Source organism: Marmota marmota, unplaced genomic scaffold (genome assembly GCF_001458135.2).
Source record: "Marmota marmota marmota unplaced genomic scaffold, marMar, whole genome shotgun sequence".
Taxonomy (NCBI): Eukaryota; Metazoa; Chordata; class Mammalia; order Rodentia; family Sciuridae; genus Marmota; species Marmota marmota.
The window spans coordinates 17779583-17795999 of NW_026000016.1; the positions used below are offsets into that span (position 1 = coordinate 17779583).

At 32.9% G+C, this 16417-nt stretch overlaps 1 protein-coding gene across 10 annotated transcripts in view; it reads right to left on the reverse strand.

Moving 5' to 3' along the window:
- The window catches only part of Cep170 (centrosomal protein 170), a 129695-nt gene that overhangs the window by 38722 nt on the left and 74556 nt on the right, over window positions 1–16417 (reverse strand). For all 10 annotated transcript variants that reach the window (XM_048809219.1, XM_048809227.1, XM_048809223.1 and 7 more), the window contains 3 exons: window positions 9190–9339; window positions 5971–6097; window positions 1059–2876 (listed from right to left, as the gene is read on the reverse strand). In XM_048809219.1, coding sequence (XP_048665176.1) covers window positions 1059–2876; window positions 5971–6097; window positions 9190–9339 — 2095 coding nt within the window. The remainder of the gene's footprint in view (window positions 1–1058; window positions 2877–5970; window positions 6098–9189; window positions 9340–16417) is intronic.

The window sequence follows — 16417 nt, forward strand, 5'->3', positions numbered from 1 at the left end:
ATATATATATATATAAAGTACCGTTAATTTGGGGTCTTGTAGGAGATATTGTGGCAGATGTAAATCAAACAAAATTAAAAAGATAAAATTGCACACCAACTTTTCTTCCACTCTCAACTCAAAACTTAGGGCTCACTTAAATGCTTGTTGACTGACAATAATCATAAATCTTCTAGTCTTTTAACAGCTGGTCTCTTCAGCCACGCCCATATATGAGGCTGATTATGAAGTAATAAGACCATGCTTATACAGGATGTACACATAACACTAGTCACCATGTATTCTCAATGGCTTCAGCTCTGAATATGATACGCATAAAGACAAAAATTCCCAAAGCAGTTAAATTCTGGTGAGGAATAAGACATTCTGTAGATATTACATTCAATTATAGATAATTACTACAGCTAAATGCTATAATAGTACTTTATGAAATAATTCTCGCAATTAACTACATTTCTACAACCTACTTTGACCAACATGTACTTAGTGATTGCCCCATGAATCCATCCTCTTCTACTGAAATGAATTGAGTTAAGTTTTCACTGGTTTCAACCATAAATAAATGTTACTTTAAAATGTGCAAGTACATAAGACATCTCAAAATAAGTAGACAAAAAGAGAAGAAATACTGATCATTTCATTTAGCTTAAAAGAACTAATAAATGGCATACTGTTTTTCTTCAGGTTCATAAGGACTTTGGAGTATGTGAGGATATTTAAAGGTTAAACACATGCTTTTAAAAGTACAATGCTAATTCCTATTATTTAAACCAGATAATAATTCCCTATGTAACCCTGACATTCAAATCCACCTATGTCACTAACTGGAAAATTAAAATGTCTAAATCATTCCAATGAATTTAGAATCTTAAAATCACTATTTTTCCCCAGGACTTTAATTGGAAGTATATTAACTTTTGAATTTTCCATTCATTAATAAGAAAACAAAACCTGTCTCTTGAATATTTTGGAAAGGCAACAACTAGAAATCTAAGTCTTAAAAGATGAGCCCCCAAATAGAACATGCTCATGTTATTAAAGATCTGGACTCAATTTACCTGAAGGAGAGCCATGAGTTGAGGTCATACTTTTGACCTTGGAGTCTGATAGTCGAGAGATACTGTTAGCTCTAATTCTAGGAGAAAATTTATCTGATGGTACTAATCTGGCTCCACTTCTAATGATGGCTTCTGCAGTACGTGAAGAGGCACTACTTCTAGATATTGTAGCTTCAGAGTCACTACGAGCTGATAACGAACCAAGCCTTGTTCTACGAGGCTGAGCCAATAAATCAATCCTAGAAATATTCCTCCTTCCTGTGGGTGGCTTGGATGTAGAACTTGTTGTGGATACTTCAGAAGCAACAGATGCTTTGTCGGCATCAGCAAGTTCACTGTCTGAAGCTTCACCAAGTCGTGCTCTGCGCAAGAGGGAAGTCCTGGTAGGTCGTGGCCTTGGAAGAGTAGTTGACTTACTGGATAACCCAGATGCTACAGGAGAAGTCTTAGATTTTGTTCCTTTACCTCCTTCCAGTTTGGAATGTATATGCTCATCAGTTGAGGTAAGTGGAGTCCTTCCATGAGATTTACAGGAATAAGTTTCCTGATCAGATGACATAATATCAGAGATAGCAGAATGAGGTACACTCGAGGTTTGGTCATCATCTGTTAAATCTACTGAAGGCTGCCTTATTCTTCCACTGGATTGTACAAATTTACGACCGTCTGACCTTGAACCTACATCTGAGGAACGACTTTTTGTTTTTTTTTCTGTTTTCTCCCTAGCACCCGAAGATGATGATTTTGTTACATCTTTGGAAGGAGAACTTGTGGAACACCTGTCTTTATAGAGGCTAGTGAAACTCTTTCGTTTTTGGGTTGACTTTCTTTCAGTCTCTCCAGTGACCAGACTGATGGTACTAGCTGTATCCACATCAGATTCTGGTGAAATAGAATTGTCTCTATTATAACTGGGAGTATCTGGGCCTTCATCAGTTTTGTTATCTTCACGCAATTTAGCTTCTAAAAAAGCCATTACTGCTTCTGTGTCTTTTAAAATAAGGGTTGTGTCCATACTAGAATCAGTATCCAAAGAGTCACTTCTTTCTCGTAGTCTACTTACAGATGTTAATGCTAAAGAAGGAGGAGTAGATGAAGTCTGTTTATTTATATGAGGAATAAGTTCTATAGGTATGTTTGGGCTAGGTTTTTCTATAGTGAAGCTCCCTTGTCGCACTAATGACTTGGAGGATTCTTTCTTGTCTCCTCCCTTTGAAGTCTGAGTTTTCAGAATTTCCTCAGCTTTTCTTCTCTTGCTCTCATTTTGTATTATTCTTTCTCCTTTGCTTGTGGAATGTCCTGGAATTTTGTCTGGAGGTTGGGACTCTTGTTTAGAAGTTTCCTCCCTGCATTTATCTATCTGACCTGAAATATTTTTTGAAGATAATTTAGCAGGTGTCCACTGGGCCTGCTCCTTCTGTTCTTGTTGCTGCTGAATTTTTGCTAATGTCTGCTTTACTAAAGAAGCTTCCTTATCAGGTTCACTCTTCTCCTTCCCAGGAGTAGAGTTGCCTATGTGAGGCAGGATTTTATTATCTCCACCATTTACTGTTCTATTCACTTTATTCAGGGATCTGTCAGCATCTTGTTTATCTTTCTGGTGTACCCCTGTTGGTGTTTCTTTCTCCTGCAGTTCTGTGTCTTGCTTTTCACCTATTTCTGACCGTTGTGCTATAATCTTTGCTCTAGAGCTCTCAAGAGACTTGTCTTCATTTGGAAGCTGGGGAAGAGTTCGTCTCCTTCTCTCTCCCTGCCCAGCCAAGGAAGCTACAGATCCAGTTCTTCTCAGGGAAATGCCAGATTCACCAATATCTGCTTCTGTAAAATAAAAACCACAATGAAGGAATTAATTAGATTAAAAAATAAAAATCAAAGTGGTATCATATTACATTAGATTTTGAAGTGTAAGTTAAAAAATGGCAAGTATAAATAGATGAACCATCACTGTTACTAAACAGTTTAAAAAGCAAGTATAATTCTAAGCAAGTATAATTCTATATTTATTAATCTAAAATATTTAGAATTAATCTAAAATATTTAGATTAATAAGCTGCCTATTTACAGAGATTCAGTAAAGCAATGTATGAGATGAAAATCAGAACCATCAGTTCCTTTATTTCCTTCAACATATTTTTTAATTATCAAAAACTGTACATATACTTACAGTATACAACATAATATTCTGAATATATGCATATATTATAATGTATGCCATCTAAATGGCTAAATTAAGCTAATTTACATATCCATCATCTCACATTAAACTAATTCTTTCTTGTGTAGTAAAAATATTTAGAATCTACTCTCTTAGCAATTTTCCAGTATACATTTTTATTAACCAGACACCATGGTATGTGTAAGAGTCATCCCTACATCTGTAGGGCAATTCACTATGGTCATTCTTTCTTTTGTGACTTTCTGTCCTTAAGGTATACTCAAAAAAAGCAGAATCTGGTATGTTACAGAGAATGCCTAATAAATATTGTTTATTTGCTATACATTCAATTACATAGCAGAAAATAACAAGATACCTAGCTTGTAATGTACATTATCTACTTGAAAGAATGAAAGTTTAGATTTTCTAAGTACATGGAAAGTACTAGCCATATAAGGTTTTATTTTTTAAATCTAAAGCTGATTAAAATAATTTTTTAAATAGTAAGTACAAGAAAAGGACAGGATGTGTCATAAATTTAGAAATGGAGGGATTTTTAAATCATAGTTTTCTGGTATATCAAGACTACTCATGAAAATACACAACTGCTTTCTCTTTTTTCAAATAAGTAGAGATCAATGATAAAATACATACTTTGATGTTTGGGAGAATTTGAGAATACTTAAGGAAAATGTTCATATTAAAAATGGAATGTATTTCTGAGTAAAGGGGTAAGTTTCTCAGAGAAATATAAATCAACATATAAAGCATTCTAATATTTTATGGATATATGGAGTGAAAATAGTAGATAAAGCTTCTGGGGTTCTTTTTTTCCTCTTTATAACCCTAAAAGACTAGTATTTAAATTTCACAAAAATATAGTGGTTATGATGGAGACAATTTAACTTAAATCATGCTATAATTAATCATGCTGTATCTTACTCTGTTTATTCTTTCATGTTTACATGTCTTATCTTTTTTTTTTTTTTAAAAGAGAGAGTGAGAGAGGGAGAGAGAGAGAGAATTTTAATATTTTATTTTTTAGTTTTCGGCGGACACAACATCTTTGTTTGTATGTGGTGCTGAGGATCGAACCCGGGCCACACGCACGCCAGGCGAGCACGCTACTGCTTGAGCCACATCCCCAGCCCCTACATGTCTTACCTTATTCATGCTAATTAAAGAGCCTAAAATACAATGGCTATTTTCTATTTTTGTATTTTTTCTAATATTTACCACACTATCCTGTTCTTAATAATATTCAATATAGGCTTAACAGGAATATTTTAGGACTTAAAGTGAATTTATCACCTTATCTAAATAAATCCACTTAAAACATGATAAAATAGAAATGAGATCATGAAACCTAAGTAACTGGTTTATTATTTTTTAAGAGAAGGATAGAATTTTGCTTTTCACAACTAATACTTAATAATTTTACTGTAGGTTCCTTGGTAAATTTATCTAGTCCTTCTGTCTTTTTTCCCCCTAAACAATGACCAGTTTATGTGAACCAATTTGCAAATGACTCTGTTCCCATCAAAGTTTTTTGGTAATACTACCAATTACTTCTAGTTTCTATGATAAATGTTAGTTTTTCTGGTACATTATTATGTAGCTTTCTCAAAATACTTAGCTAAATAATGTTTAAAAAATTCTTAAAATAGATTTTTTAGGATGCCACAAGCCAGAGAAAAAAACAAATTTGCACTTCCAAGAAAAACAAAGTTACAAATACAGACTGAAAAATACCACATTCAGGGTCTGGGATTGTGGCTCAGCAGTAGAGCACTCGCCTAGCACGTGTGAGGCCCTGAGTTTGATCCTTAGCACTACATAAAAATAAATAAAGGTATTATGTCCAACTATAACTAAAAAAAAAATATATGCCACATTCTTCCTTAAGCATAATTTCTTAAAAGATTTTTTTCAACTCTGTGTCTTCATGTTGAATAAATTTTTCATTTTAATTTTTTATATTGTAAATTGGCAAGTTATAATTGTGTATACTTATGATATTTAATGACATTATGACATATAAAATGTGAAATAATGAAATCATTTTAAAATATTTATATATGTAATATAGATAAGTTCATACATGTACATGCTTCATCTACAAATTATTATCTTCATTTAGGATTATACTTTAATGATATCTGCATCGTTAATCAAAATAAAATCATATTATTCTAAAATAATATAATTGGCACATCAAGGAGGGTAGGAAGAATTTTTACTTAAAAGTAAAAATACAAACTTTTAAAATCATAATTTAATACCAGAAATTTATAACTAAAAAGAAAATTTCCTTAGAATACAGTTTTAAATTCTAACAGGTATCCATTCATCTATCTTTAGAAGTTTTAACTTATAAAGGATAGAAAATATTAATACACATTCAATATAAATACTTTAAATAAATACTTTTGGGGCTGGGTTGTAATTTAGTGGTTGAGTTCTTGCCTAACCTTGCATGTATAAGGCCCTGGGCTATATCCCCATCATTATTATTATTTGGAAATTTTCCACTGCTTAAAATACAAGATGCCTAATAAAAATCAGCTTTTTACTTATTAGAGAAATCATATATGCAATACAATCATAGACTATGTCAAATAATTTTAGATTTAATTTACTTCTCACTATATAAATCTGTTTTTCTTTTTTTAAAAACTGATATGTGACTCACAAAAATAGAAAGAGGCAAGGAAAAAGAAAACAAAGAGGAGAAAGAGAAGGAAGGAAGGAAAATACCATTTTCTGAAGGAACAGGTGCAGACAATTCTATTATTCTTTCTTCTTGATCATGTCTTGTATGATTAGCAGCCAAACTAGCCCATTGTGAAACCCAACGTTTGCTTCCAGATGAAGATGTGCCTTCCTGAAAAGAGAAAAACAAGACATCGAGATAATGCAGTCTGGTCAAATCTGATTCTTGTGAAAGAGTTTTAGTCATAGGAACATGCCATACAAAACCATAAACCTTACCTTATTACATTTTCATTTATTAAGTTTTTTCATATATAGAATGAAAGTTCTCTAGGTATTCTCTTTATGATTTATTATTTACTGAAAATGCAGTATAATTTTATGTACTTCTTAAATACTAGCAACAGCTTCAAAATAAAATGTTGGAGCTTGATATTTACTGGTTGCTAAGATCAGCTTTGATACATATCATAGGTTCATGGATAGATATATGATTAGTCCTGACTCCATTAATGAGAATAGGGAGACCTATTCCCAACTTATTATCTAGGCCTCTAAATGTCTCTAGAATTCAGATTGGTTCTAGGTCTTAGGAAGTATTAAATCTACCAGGTTATGTCCTCAGTGATTTCAAAACCCAAACTTTTGACTTCTCTCTACAAAACTTTATAATTTCCAAAAGATGCTAGAAATTTCAGTCTTTATGAATTATTTTATACCACTCTAAACCTAGACCTGCCTGTGTTTAGATCTTTCCTTAGGGGAAGTCATTTTTTAAAACTTAAGAGTGAAACAGAACTTAATTTATTATATGGTTCTACAGACTAATGGTCATATGTTGCTAATTCTTAGGAACAGGGAAATTTGAACAATGTGGAAGATCTAGGTGGTATATGAAAAAATATATAAATCAAGACAATACAATGATCTTGACATATCATACATTTGATTCAAATGGGGTATGAATTCTTATTTTTCCACGTGTACAGATTACAGGATCACATTGGTTATACAGCCATATTTACACATACAGCAATACTAGTGTCTGTTGTATTCTGCTGCCCTTCCTATCCCCCCTCCCCTCCCATCACCTCTCTCTATTGTCTTGAGCAACCAATAAAAGTAAATAAATAAATAAAAATAAATAAAAATTTTGTATTTGTCAACTATTTTTCTCTTATTGATCTCATTTAATTTTTATTGTAGTTTAATTTCATGATTTCTAGTTATTTAAACTTCTTGAAGATTGTTTTGTATCTCTGAATGTAGCCTATCTTTGTAAATGTTCCAAAGATTATATGAACCATATAAATTCTACTGTTGTCACATGAAATGTTCTATAATTCTCTGGTCTATAAAGTTCAATCACATACAGTTGACTGGCAATGCTGCCTAGTTCAAGTATGTCCTCATTGATTTTTCTGTCCTCTGCATCTACAATTATGATTTGAGATGCACTGACTCTCCAACTTTGTCAAATTCTCTAATACTTTTTTTGCTCATATTTTTGACATTTGTTGTACACACATATATGTTAAGATTTGTCATGTTTGATTTAATAACTAAACACTTTGCTATTTTGAAAAGCCTATATATAAATATAATGCTTTTTACTAAAAAAAAAAAAAAAAAAATCCAAGCCAAGGCTTCATGTTGAAACTACACAGCAACTAGGGAATGGAAAACTATGACAGAAGTTTATTTTGAACTATTTGAAACATGTTTTATTTAAAGTATCAGATTTACTATATATTTAATGATTAACAAGCTACATACTGATGAAGTTAAAGATTTCATATACTGTATGACTGATTTTAAGAATAGTAGGTTAAAATAGTAGTAGAGAGAATGACATAGATGTAGTGCAACCTACGTATACCAAAGCCTGCTGAACCCTTGAATTTCCTAAGTTTTTGTGGTACGTGCCCACATTTCTGAGTACCTAAGGCTAATTGCACCATGCAAAGAATATCCACTACAGGGGAGGAATATACACTGACACTCACTTATGTAGAACCATTCTGGGAAGAGTTCTAATGGCCAAATAGGTGACTCCTACAAAGGCAGAAACATAGTGAGACTATATAAATTTTATTTGACAATGAATAGAGCGGATAGAGAAGAGAGCAGGGAGTCTATTTAAGTTTATGTTCATGAAAACCCTTCCTGGATTAATCAAAATATCAGCATATTGCCTTAAATAATGATAACCTGCTTTTAATAAATAAATCTTATAAATAAAAAACCAGAATAAAAATTCTCCTAAGAAAAACAAAAACAAAAAAATACTAAAATACAGTTATTGTTTTGATAGTCTTCAGGAAATAGCATACCATAAATAAGTAATTTTAACATTGACAAGCAAACATGCAAGTTTATTTACCTGTCTATAAAATATTCTACTTCCATTTCATGCAAACATAAATAAAATGTATGCCTTACAATTTTCTTTTATTTATATTTCATATTTCTTTACTATTCATAGATTAGAAATTAGTTCCTTTCCTAAGAAATAATATAGCATAATGCATAAAAGAATAAATTAAGAAATCAAAGTTGCTAAAAGTTTAAACTCTGGCTCCACCAAAAAAAAAAAAAAAAAAGTAAGACCCTGGCGAAATAAATTTCTTTGTTACTTTAATTTCCTTATTTGTAAAATGGCACATTAAAGGCTCTGTTGAATGTTAGCTCTTATTATCTGAACAAATAATAACTTTAGTACTTTTGATTTATATAGATGTTTTACATTTCTTTTTGAAATACCAAAGTGTAATGAAATTTTGACACCATGGCATTCTCTACCAAGCCATTCTTAATTAATCTCACATTCTAATTACAACTCAGGCTCTATTACACTTACTGAAGTATATAAGATATATCTATCAGATAGTTCCTTTCACATGTTTTCTGACATGGTGAGTCTTTCAATTACAAACACAAACTTCCTATAAAGTATAAACTGTACATTTCTTATTTTGTCTCAGAACACCGATTAGGGCAATGAACATATAGATTCTTAACTGCTTATTGAAATATGTTTTTCCTTTAAAAAATATTAATTTAAAATAACATAATAATAAAAACTAAGCCAGGCTTAAGGTTTTCATTAGACATGGAAAATGTGTAAAATTTTAGTTTTTGTAAGTTTCACAAGGGGGGTAAATCAATTACTTAAAACTTACAAATGATACAAAGTTATATTTTATATATATATATATATATTTTATGTATATAAAGAATTAAGTACACAAGAGAGATGTATACCTCTGAGTTGTGAAATACAGATGTAGTCAGTGGTTTTCTTTCTTCCATTACTACTGCAGCAGAACTGAGAGCCCACTCTTTTATCAGATCTTTATGCTTTTCATTGATAATAGGTCTATTATAATCCTGATTGTCATCTACTCCAAATACCTAGAAGAAAAAAAAAATAATTTTGCAAGTGAAAATCAAAGTCTGAGTACTAGATTAACAAGTGAATTTCATATTAACTGCAGAAGCAAATAAAAATATTCTAAATGAACTTTGACTTCAATTTTTTTTTTGTGGTGGGGGTACCAGGGATTGAGTTTAGGGGTTCTTGGCCACAGAACCACATCCCCAGCCCTATTTTGTATTTTTTTTAGAGATAGGGTTTCACTGAGTTGCTTAGCACCTTGCTTTTGTTGAGGTTAGCTTTGAATTTGTGATCCTCCTGCCTCGGCCTCTCAAACTACTGGGATTACAGGTGTCAACCACTCCACCCAGGTGTATTTCAATTTTAATAACAAGAAGAACTTTTTAAAAGACAAGATAATACAATTGGAGTATAGCTAAAGAAGGAAACAGGCCATTGTGGTTTATGTCAGTGTGACTATTCTTTCTTAATATTTAGCAAGTATTCATATAAAAATCAGAAATATTTAGGATTTTTTTTGGGCGGGGTTACCAAGGATTGAACCCAGGGGCACTTAAACACTGAGTCACATCCCCAGCCCTTTTTTGTATTTTATTTAGAGACAGGGTCTCACTGAGTTTCTTAGGGCCTTTCTGAATTGCTGAGGCTGGCTTTCAACTTGTAATCCTCCTGCCTCAGCCTCTCAAGATGCTGGGATTACAAGTGTACACCACCTCACCCGGCACATTTATATTTGTTGTTACAACACCTGAATAATTTTGTTAAATATTATAATAATGCAAAGAGTTAGGAAAGATTATATTTTCAACCTGTTTTCAGCTTGTTTCTGTGCTCTATTATTTTCAAGAAGCATGTTGAAATACGTTTATAAACATGATTCTTTTTGTCTTTTCCTTCCCTATTAAGTGCTTAACATTTACATGAGTTAAATTTATATATATTATTTTCTCCGATGCCAATCACAGATTTTATTGTATGATCTTGGCATAAAGTTTAACATTATTCTCAAACTTTATTTGCCTAACAGTTACTTAAGACCTTTCTGTGAAATGCAGATTCCTGGGCCTATACACACAGATCAATCTTTTCAATAAGCAGATTGTCAATGGTCAACACTTTTGAAAAGTTATAAATGCAGAAACAAATATTCGTGTGCTTTTTTTTTTTTTTGGTAGGAACTGAGTCTTACTCATTTTGGGGCACATGAAAGGCCATGGATATTGCCAAACAGATTGAAAAAGTTTTGGTCATATAAACAATCATTTTATTATTAAGTATCCAGTTTATTCCCAATGCTTATTCTTTGTAGGGCTGGGGGTATACTTCAGTTTTAGAATGTTTGTCTAGCATGTGTGAAGCCCCAGGTTCTAACCCCAGCACCTCCAAAGTTATGCATCTGAATCAGCAATTTGTATAAAGGATCTTAGAATATAACCGAAGAGAGCCTTTGTTATCTATACAAATGTGAAAATAACTTAAACTAAAATACTTTCTAGAAAAAAATTAAAAGTCATATAGTACAGCTATCTGATAAATTCTAAAGTTCATATTTAGTAAATAGGTACCAGATTTTCAAATTCACTAAAACTTAGTTTTTACCACTAGATGGCCTTATTACTTAATATTTACTTCAAACACAACCATTTTGTTCTGTTCAAGAATTGTGATTTAATATTCTATTGAACTACTCAATATTTAAATAATCTTTGAGCAAATTGTATATTATTAACTTTAAATCAATATGAATTTCAATAATATATGGAAGAACAGTGAAAAAATTTCTTCATTTTGCTAAACATTAGAATTAAATAAGTTTAAAAACAGCAGTACAAAAAATCTGAGTATCCAGTATGTGCTCTGCTTTTAACCTATTTGTAAAGAAAGTAAATTCAAGCCATTCAAGTGAATGATATGTTTTTAAACATTAAAAATCACTTATCACAAGAATCTTTGAACTTCAAATTTATTGAAGGTTTTTTTTTTTAATTTTTATATTTACTAGAAGAAAGCTAACTTAAGTTTGGAAGTCGAAAGTAAAATTAATCATGTAAGAGTACTTACATTTTTGTGTCTCTTTGGCATGTTAATTTAGAAATTACCTTCAGTTATTTTCTGATTTGGTGATATTTAGTTCTAAATCCATACTGAAACTTGATTTCTTTTAACTCATAACCACCAGAATTTTCAAATAAAATGTAATCACTTTTGACACTATTTTGAAATGACAACAAAAGGCACACAAAGAACTAATGCTTTGAAGAAGGGGAGTTCTCCAAGTACTCAGATGACTTTGTATAGATTCCTTTTAAAGTTTAAGAGACAGCTATACATGTGTAAGAAAGTAACAGTTATTTCTTTTCAAAATAAATGATAGGTCCGGAACTCCTACTGTGCAGGGAAAGAAGTCTTCAGAGTTCACACATACTTTGCCGCAGTTTGAAAAACTTATGATAGTAATGACTGACTAGTCCATCTTGAAATATGTATCTATTCACTTCTGTACACTTGTGTACTTCAGGTACACAAACATCCACTTGTGAAAAGTTTCATGTGAAAACAAAGAGAAAATAAATAGTTTATATTGTCTATATACTTTAAAGCTAACATACTTTTCACATTTAAAATAGCACACACAATAGCCCATACCATTTAACCCATATCTAATAATTGGATACAACTGAGAGCTACTCAAAGCAAGGCCAAGTTTGTCAGGTTTCCTTATCTTTCATTCTAGATTCTGTCCCTAGGTGAGTTCATCTACATGTAATGCTTCACTTCATTTACCAACTATATGGACAGCTGCTTACCTGTCATCTTTCCTCCTGAGTGACTCAAGGTATTTCAAATGCAATATATTAGCCCCAGGCTCATGATTCTCTTCCCTTTCCTACTCTGACCTAGTTCTCAATAAAAATTCCAAACTTATTAAATATAAAATCTAGGTCTCTTATTCAGCCAAGGACTTCTCAGACGAGAAGTATATAGTAGGGAAAAGGATGAGTCTAGATATCTAATATTTATGCTTCCTCTCTATCGGAACTTTGCATCCCATGTTACCAGTCAGTTTCTGATTCTTTTAGGGTAGGAACAAAAGGAATGAGGAGTGGGGTACAAGAATAAAAAACTTTTTGGTGGACTAGGGTTATAGCTCAAGGCAGAACACTTGCCTGGCACATACAATGCCCTGGGTTTGATCCCCAGCACTGTAAAACAGAAATTAAAAATAACTCATTTAGGGCTGGGGATGTGGCTCAAGCGGTAGCGTGCTCGCCTGGCATGTGCGTGGTGCTGGGTTCGATCCTCAGCACCACATACAAATAAAGATGTTGTGTCTGCCGAAAACTAAAAAATAAATATTAAAAAATTCTCTCTTTCTCTCTCTCTCAAAAAAGAAAAAAATAACTCATTTATTTTGGAGGTGAGGAATAGCTTTCATGTCCTCCATAGTACCTCCCTCTCCATCCTATCCAAGATCACAGACCATGTTCTCAATCTTTACCTCTGAATATATACAATTATATATAGTATCTCAGTTTGGGATTTCACGTTTGTATATTAGTGGCTATCCTAAACAAAAGGATATTTTAAAGCATTAGAGACAGCTATACACATATTAAGCAACTGTGGTATATGGTACTTACTAACTATAGGCTACAGGCTAGCTACTACTACAGGGGATTTAGATATCTTTATGACTTAGTCCTTATTCTTTTTGTTTGTTTGTTTTTTGGTACCAGAGATGGAAGCCAGGGGTCCTTAACCACTGAGCCACATCCCCAGCACCTTTTTAAAAATTTTTCCTTTTGAGACAGGGTCTCACTAAGTTATTTAGGGCCTCAGTAAGTTGCTGAGGGTGATTTCAAACTTGTGATCCTCCTGCCTTTAGTCATTGGGATTACAGGCATGTGCCACCATGCCTAGCACTGAGTCCTTACTCTTAAGGACAGGTCTAATGTACAAGCCTATGAATAAACAAGGAAATTCACATGAAGGAACCATGCAACTCTATATTTAAATCCAACTTTCTATAAAACCAGACTATATTTTAGATTTAGTTTTAAATTTAAAGAAACTAAACATTCTGAAGATGATAAAAGCATGTACAATACAAACCAAGCCTATGAAAAGTTTCACCTTGATTTTTTTCACTATTACATTGTCATCCTCATTGCCACTGTCATTTAAAAGTTCAAGCCATACAGAAAAAGTCCAAAATTTCCAATTCTAAAATTAGAACAGTGGAGAGAAGAAATGTTGCATATCAGATCTTTCAAATGGTGAATACTCATTCATATTATTATATTCAATAACATGAGATATAGACAGCTTGCTTATTGTGACAGGAAGTAGAGACCATGGAAAGGAGACAGACTTATGTACATAAAAATGATAATACAATATAGACCAAAATGATAATTTAATAGCCATAGTCCCTTATGTATTAGATTAAAAACTCAAATATCAGTTAGAATTCCGAATTCATCTTCCCATAGAAATGAAAAGGATAATGATAAATAAAATGTCAAGCTTTTTTAGGCTTACTCTGAAATAATAACTGAGGCATCAAAGTAAAAAATTACTTAGGTTTTAATTGACATGACCAGAACATCTATCACCTCAAGGAGGAAGTACCTCCTGGGTTAAGAAAGCATGGTGTCTATCAGTTCAAATCAATATAAAGGTTCTCACATCCTACAACAATCACCTGACATATAACTACAGAATAACAATGTGCAATTCTAGCTTCTGGTGTCAAAGAACTCCATCAAGATGATTTAAGAGAGTTTTAAAAAATTGTAAATACTATTAAATCTATTTCACTTGTAAAGAAAAAAAATCCCTTAAATTCAATGGAATAAAACATTTTGAATGTTTAACACTGATTTTATATTTGTAATCAAAATTAAATTTAAAATTCAGAAAAAAGTGTTAGAAGAGCCCAGAAAGGGGTTAGGAAAGATGTTTATCATGGTTCCCCTGGTTCTGACTTGGGTCTAATTTGTTACCCCAGGATCCAGATTCTCAGCACTGACTTCCTTAATTCACTGCCATAGATATTCTTTATGTTGTGTTTCTGATCTTGTAATAGTTCTTCTAGTTCTGGATTCTTTCCTACCACCTGTTATCTCAGAACCAGCACTGTCCAGATTCCATGAGGAAAGAGAAAGCATGCTATCAATAGGCTTTTTAGGGGGAGATATGCTGATACAATGAACAGTTAATAAGTCAGGCCAGGAAAAGTATGGGACAAAGTTGATTGTGGTATAAAATTTAAGGAGAAACACTTTAAACGCACAAAGCCTCACTATCTATAATGACTAATATTTTTTCTTGATCAATGTTTAGCTTTCTGTTCTCACTTTTAAGTTTTTCCTTATTTAGTTTAAAAGTAGTAGCCCTGGCCAGCATGGTAGTACATGCCTGTGATCCCAGAGGCTTGGGAGGGTGAGTAGGAAGATCAAAAGTTCAAGGCTAGCCTCAGCAACATAGTGAGGCCCTAAGCAACTTAGTGAGACGCTGCCTCAAATTAAAATGTAAAAACAAAACAAAAGGTAGGGCTAGGGATGTGGCTCAGTGGTTAAGCACCTCTGGGCTCAATCCCCAGTACCAAAAAAAAAAAAGTAGCCTGACAAGATTTTCCTCTTCCCTTAGTATTATCTGTTTTGAATGGAAGAGAAAGAAGAAACTGGTACTGTGATGGGTTCTTTGGAAGGTAGAGAAGAGGCAGGAGTAAATGGGGGAGAATATCATTACTGTGAGAGATGAGTTTTTTTAATTCAGGTAGGCAACAGCATTTATAGTGCATTTTCATGTAAACATAGATGCAAAATTTAAGAGGTCTTTATAAATATGAGGCATATGTCACCCTCATAAACAGTGAACTTTGGGATGTGCAAAAATATAAGGACATCATTAACAGACACAACCCAAAAATACAAACCAAACTTTGTAATCTCTTAACTTGGGGGTTGGGGAAAAGGTTCTCTCTCTCAGCACCTTTTAACTAACACCAAAACAGAATAACAAGAATAGGGCATTTTGGCCTGGTCATTTCTTTTAAAGAGATACTATTTTAATTATATATAATTTCTTCTTCTAAGGTAAGATGCAAATGACTTTTCTGATCATCTTTAATCCCAGGTAAACAATGTATTTGTGGAAGAACTGAAAAGGTGTTTCACTGCTTACTATACTTAACATCAGTACAGTACTGCTTACTTCTTTTCCACTCTGCTTTGATTCCCAGATGACATTTCCTTTTGGTTTTCTCTTACTCCTGTCTGATCCTCTTCAGTTTTCTTTTGTTCACTCTTAATACTATGTCCACCAATGTTGGTATTGCCAAGAATTTCACACTTTGTCCCATTACTCTATATAGCTTCACTGGTAGTTTCATCTCTTAGTTCTGCTTAACTCCCCTCTATTCTCTAATATTCCCAAATATGTATTTTTAGCTCAGTCTTCTTATGTAAGATCATGACAGTTATGACTGACTGACTGCTGGACAGGACAACAGCTTTTAAATTTCCTTTTCAATTTTGAAGCCCATTTTATTTTTTATTGAGACAAGGTCTGGCTACCCTTGAACTTGCCATCCTCCTGCCTCAACATCTCAAGTACCTGGGATGACAGGCATAGGCCACCATGTCTGGCTTTAATTCACTTATCTATCCCACTATGCATTCATTCTTGAAAGAAAGAACTCAGTTCTTTCTATTTGAATCACCGTCCCTAATGCAAAACCTCGCACATTATCAATGAAATAAACTAGTTCACAAATGATGGAATGAAATAGGAAAAAGACCATATGAAAGTTTTCAGGACCATTCAGATTTAGATGGACAGCAGCAGATGGCCCCAACTCCTGTTCCACACACCAAAATTTCAAAAAGGAGAAAACAGATGACAGTTCATCCAAGCAATTTGATATGATGCCCATATCTACTCCAGTCATCCCAAAGCACTTCTTATGCCGTAGAGTTTGCTATTCTTGGTCTTTGTTTTCTCCACACCCACAGGTTATTTCTCCAGACATTTGATTCCTGGTTCCAGGCTTTTTTGTTTCCCCCAGAGCCTTACTTTAATTAGCCTAGA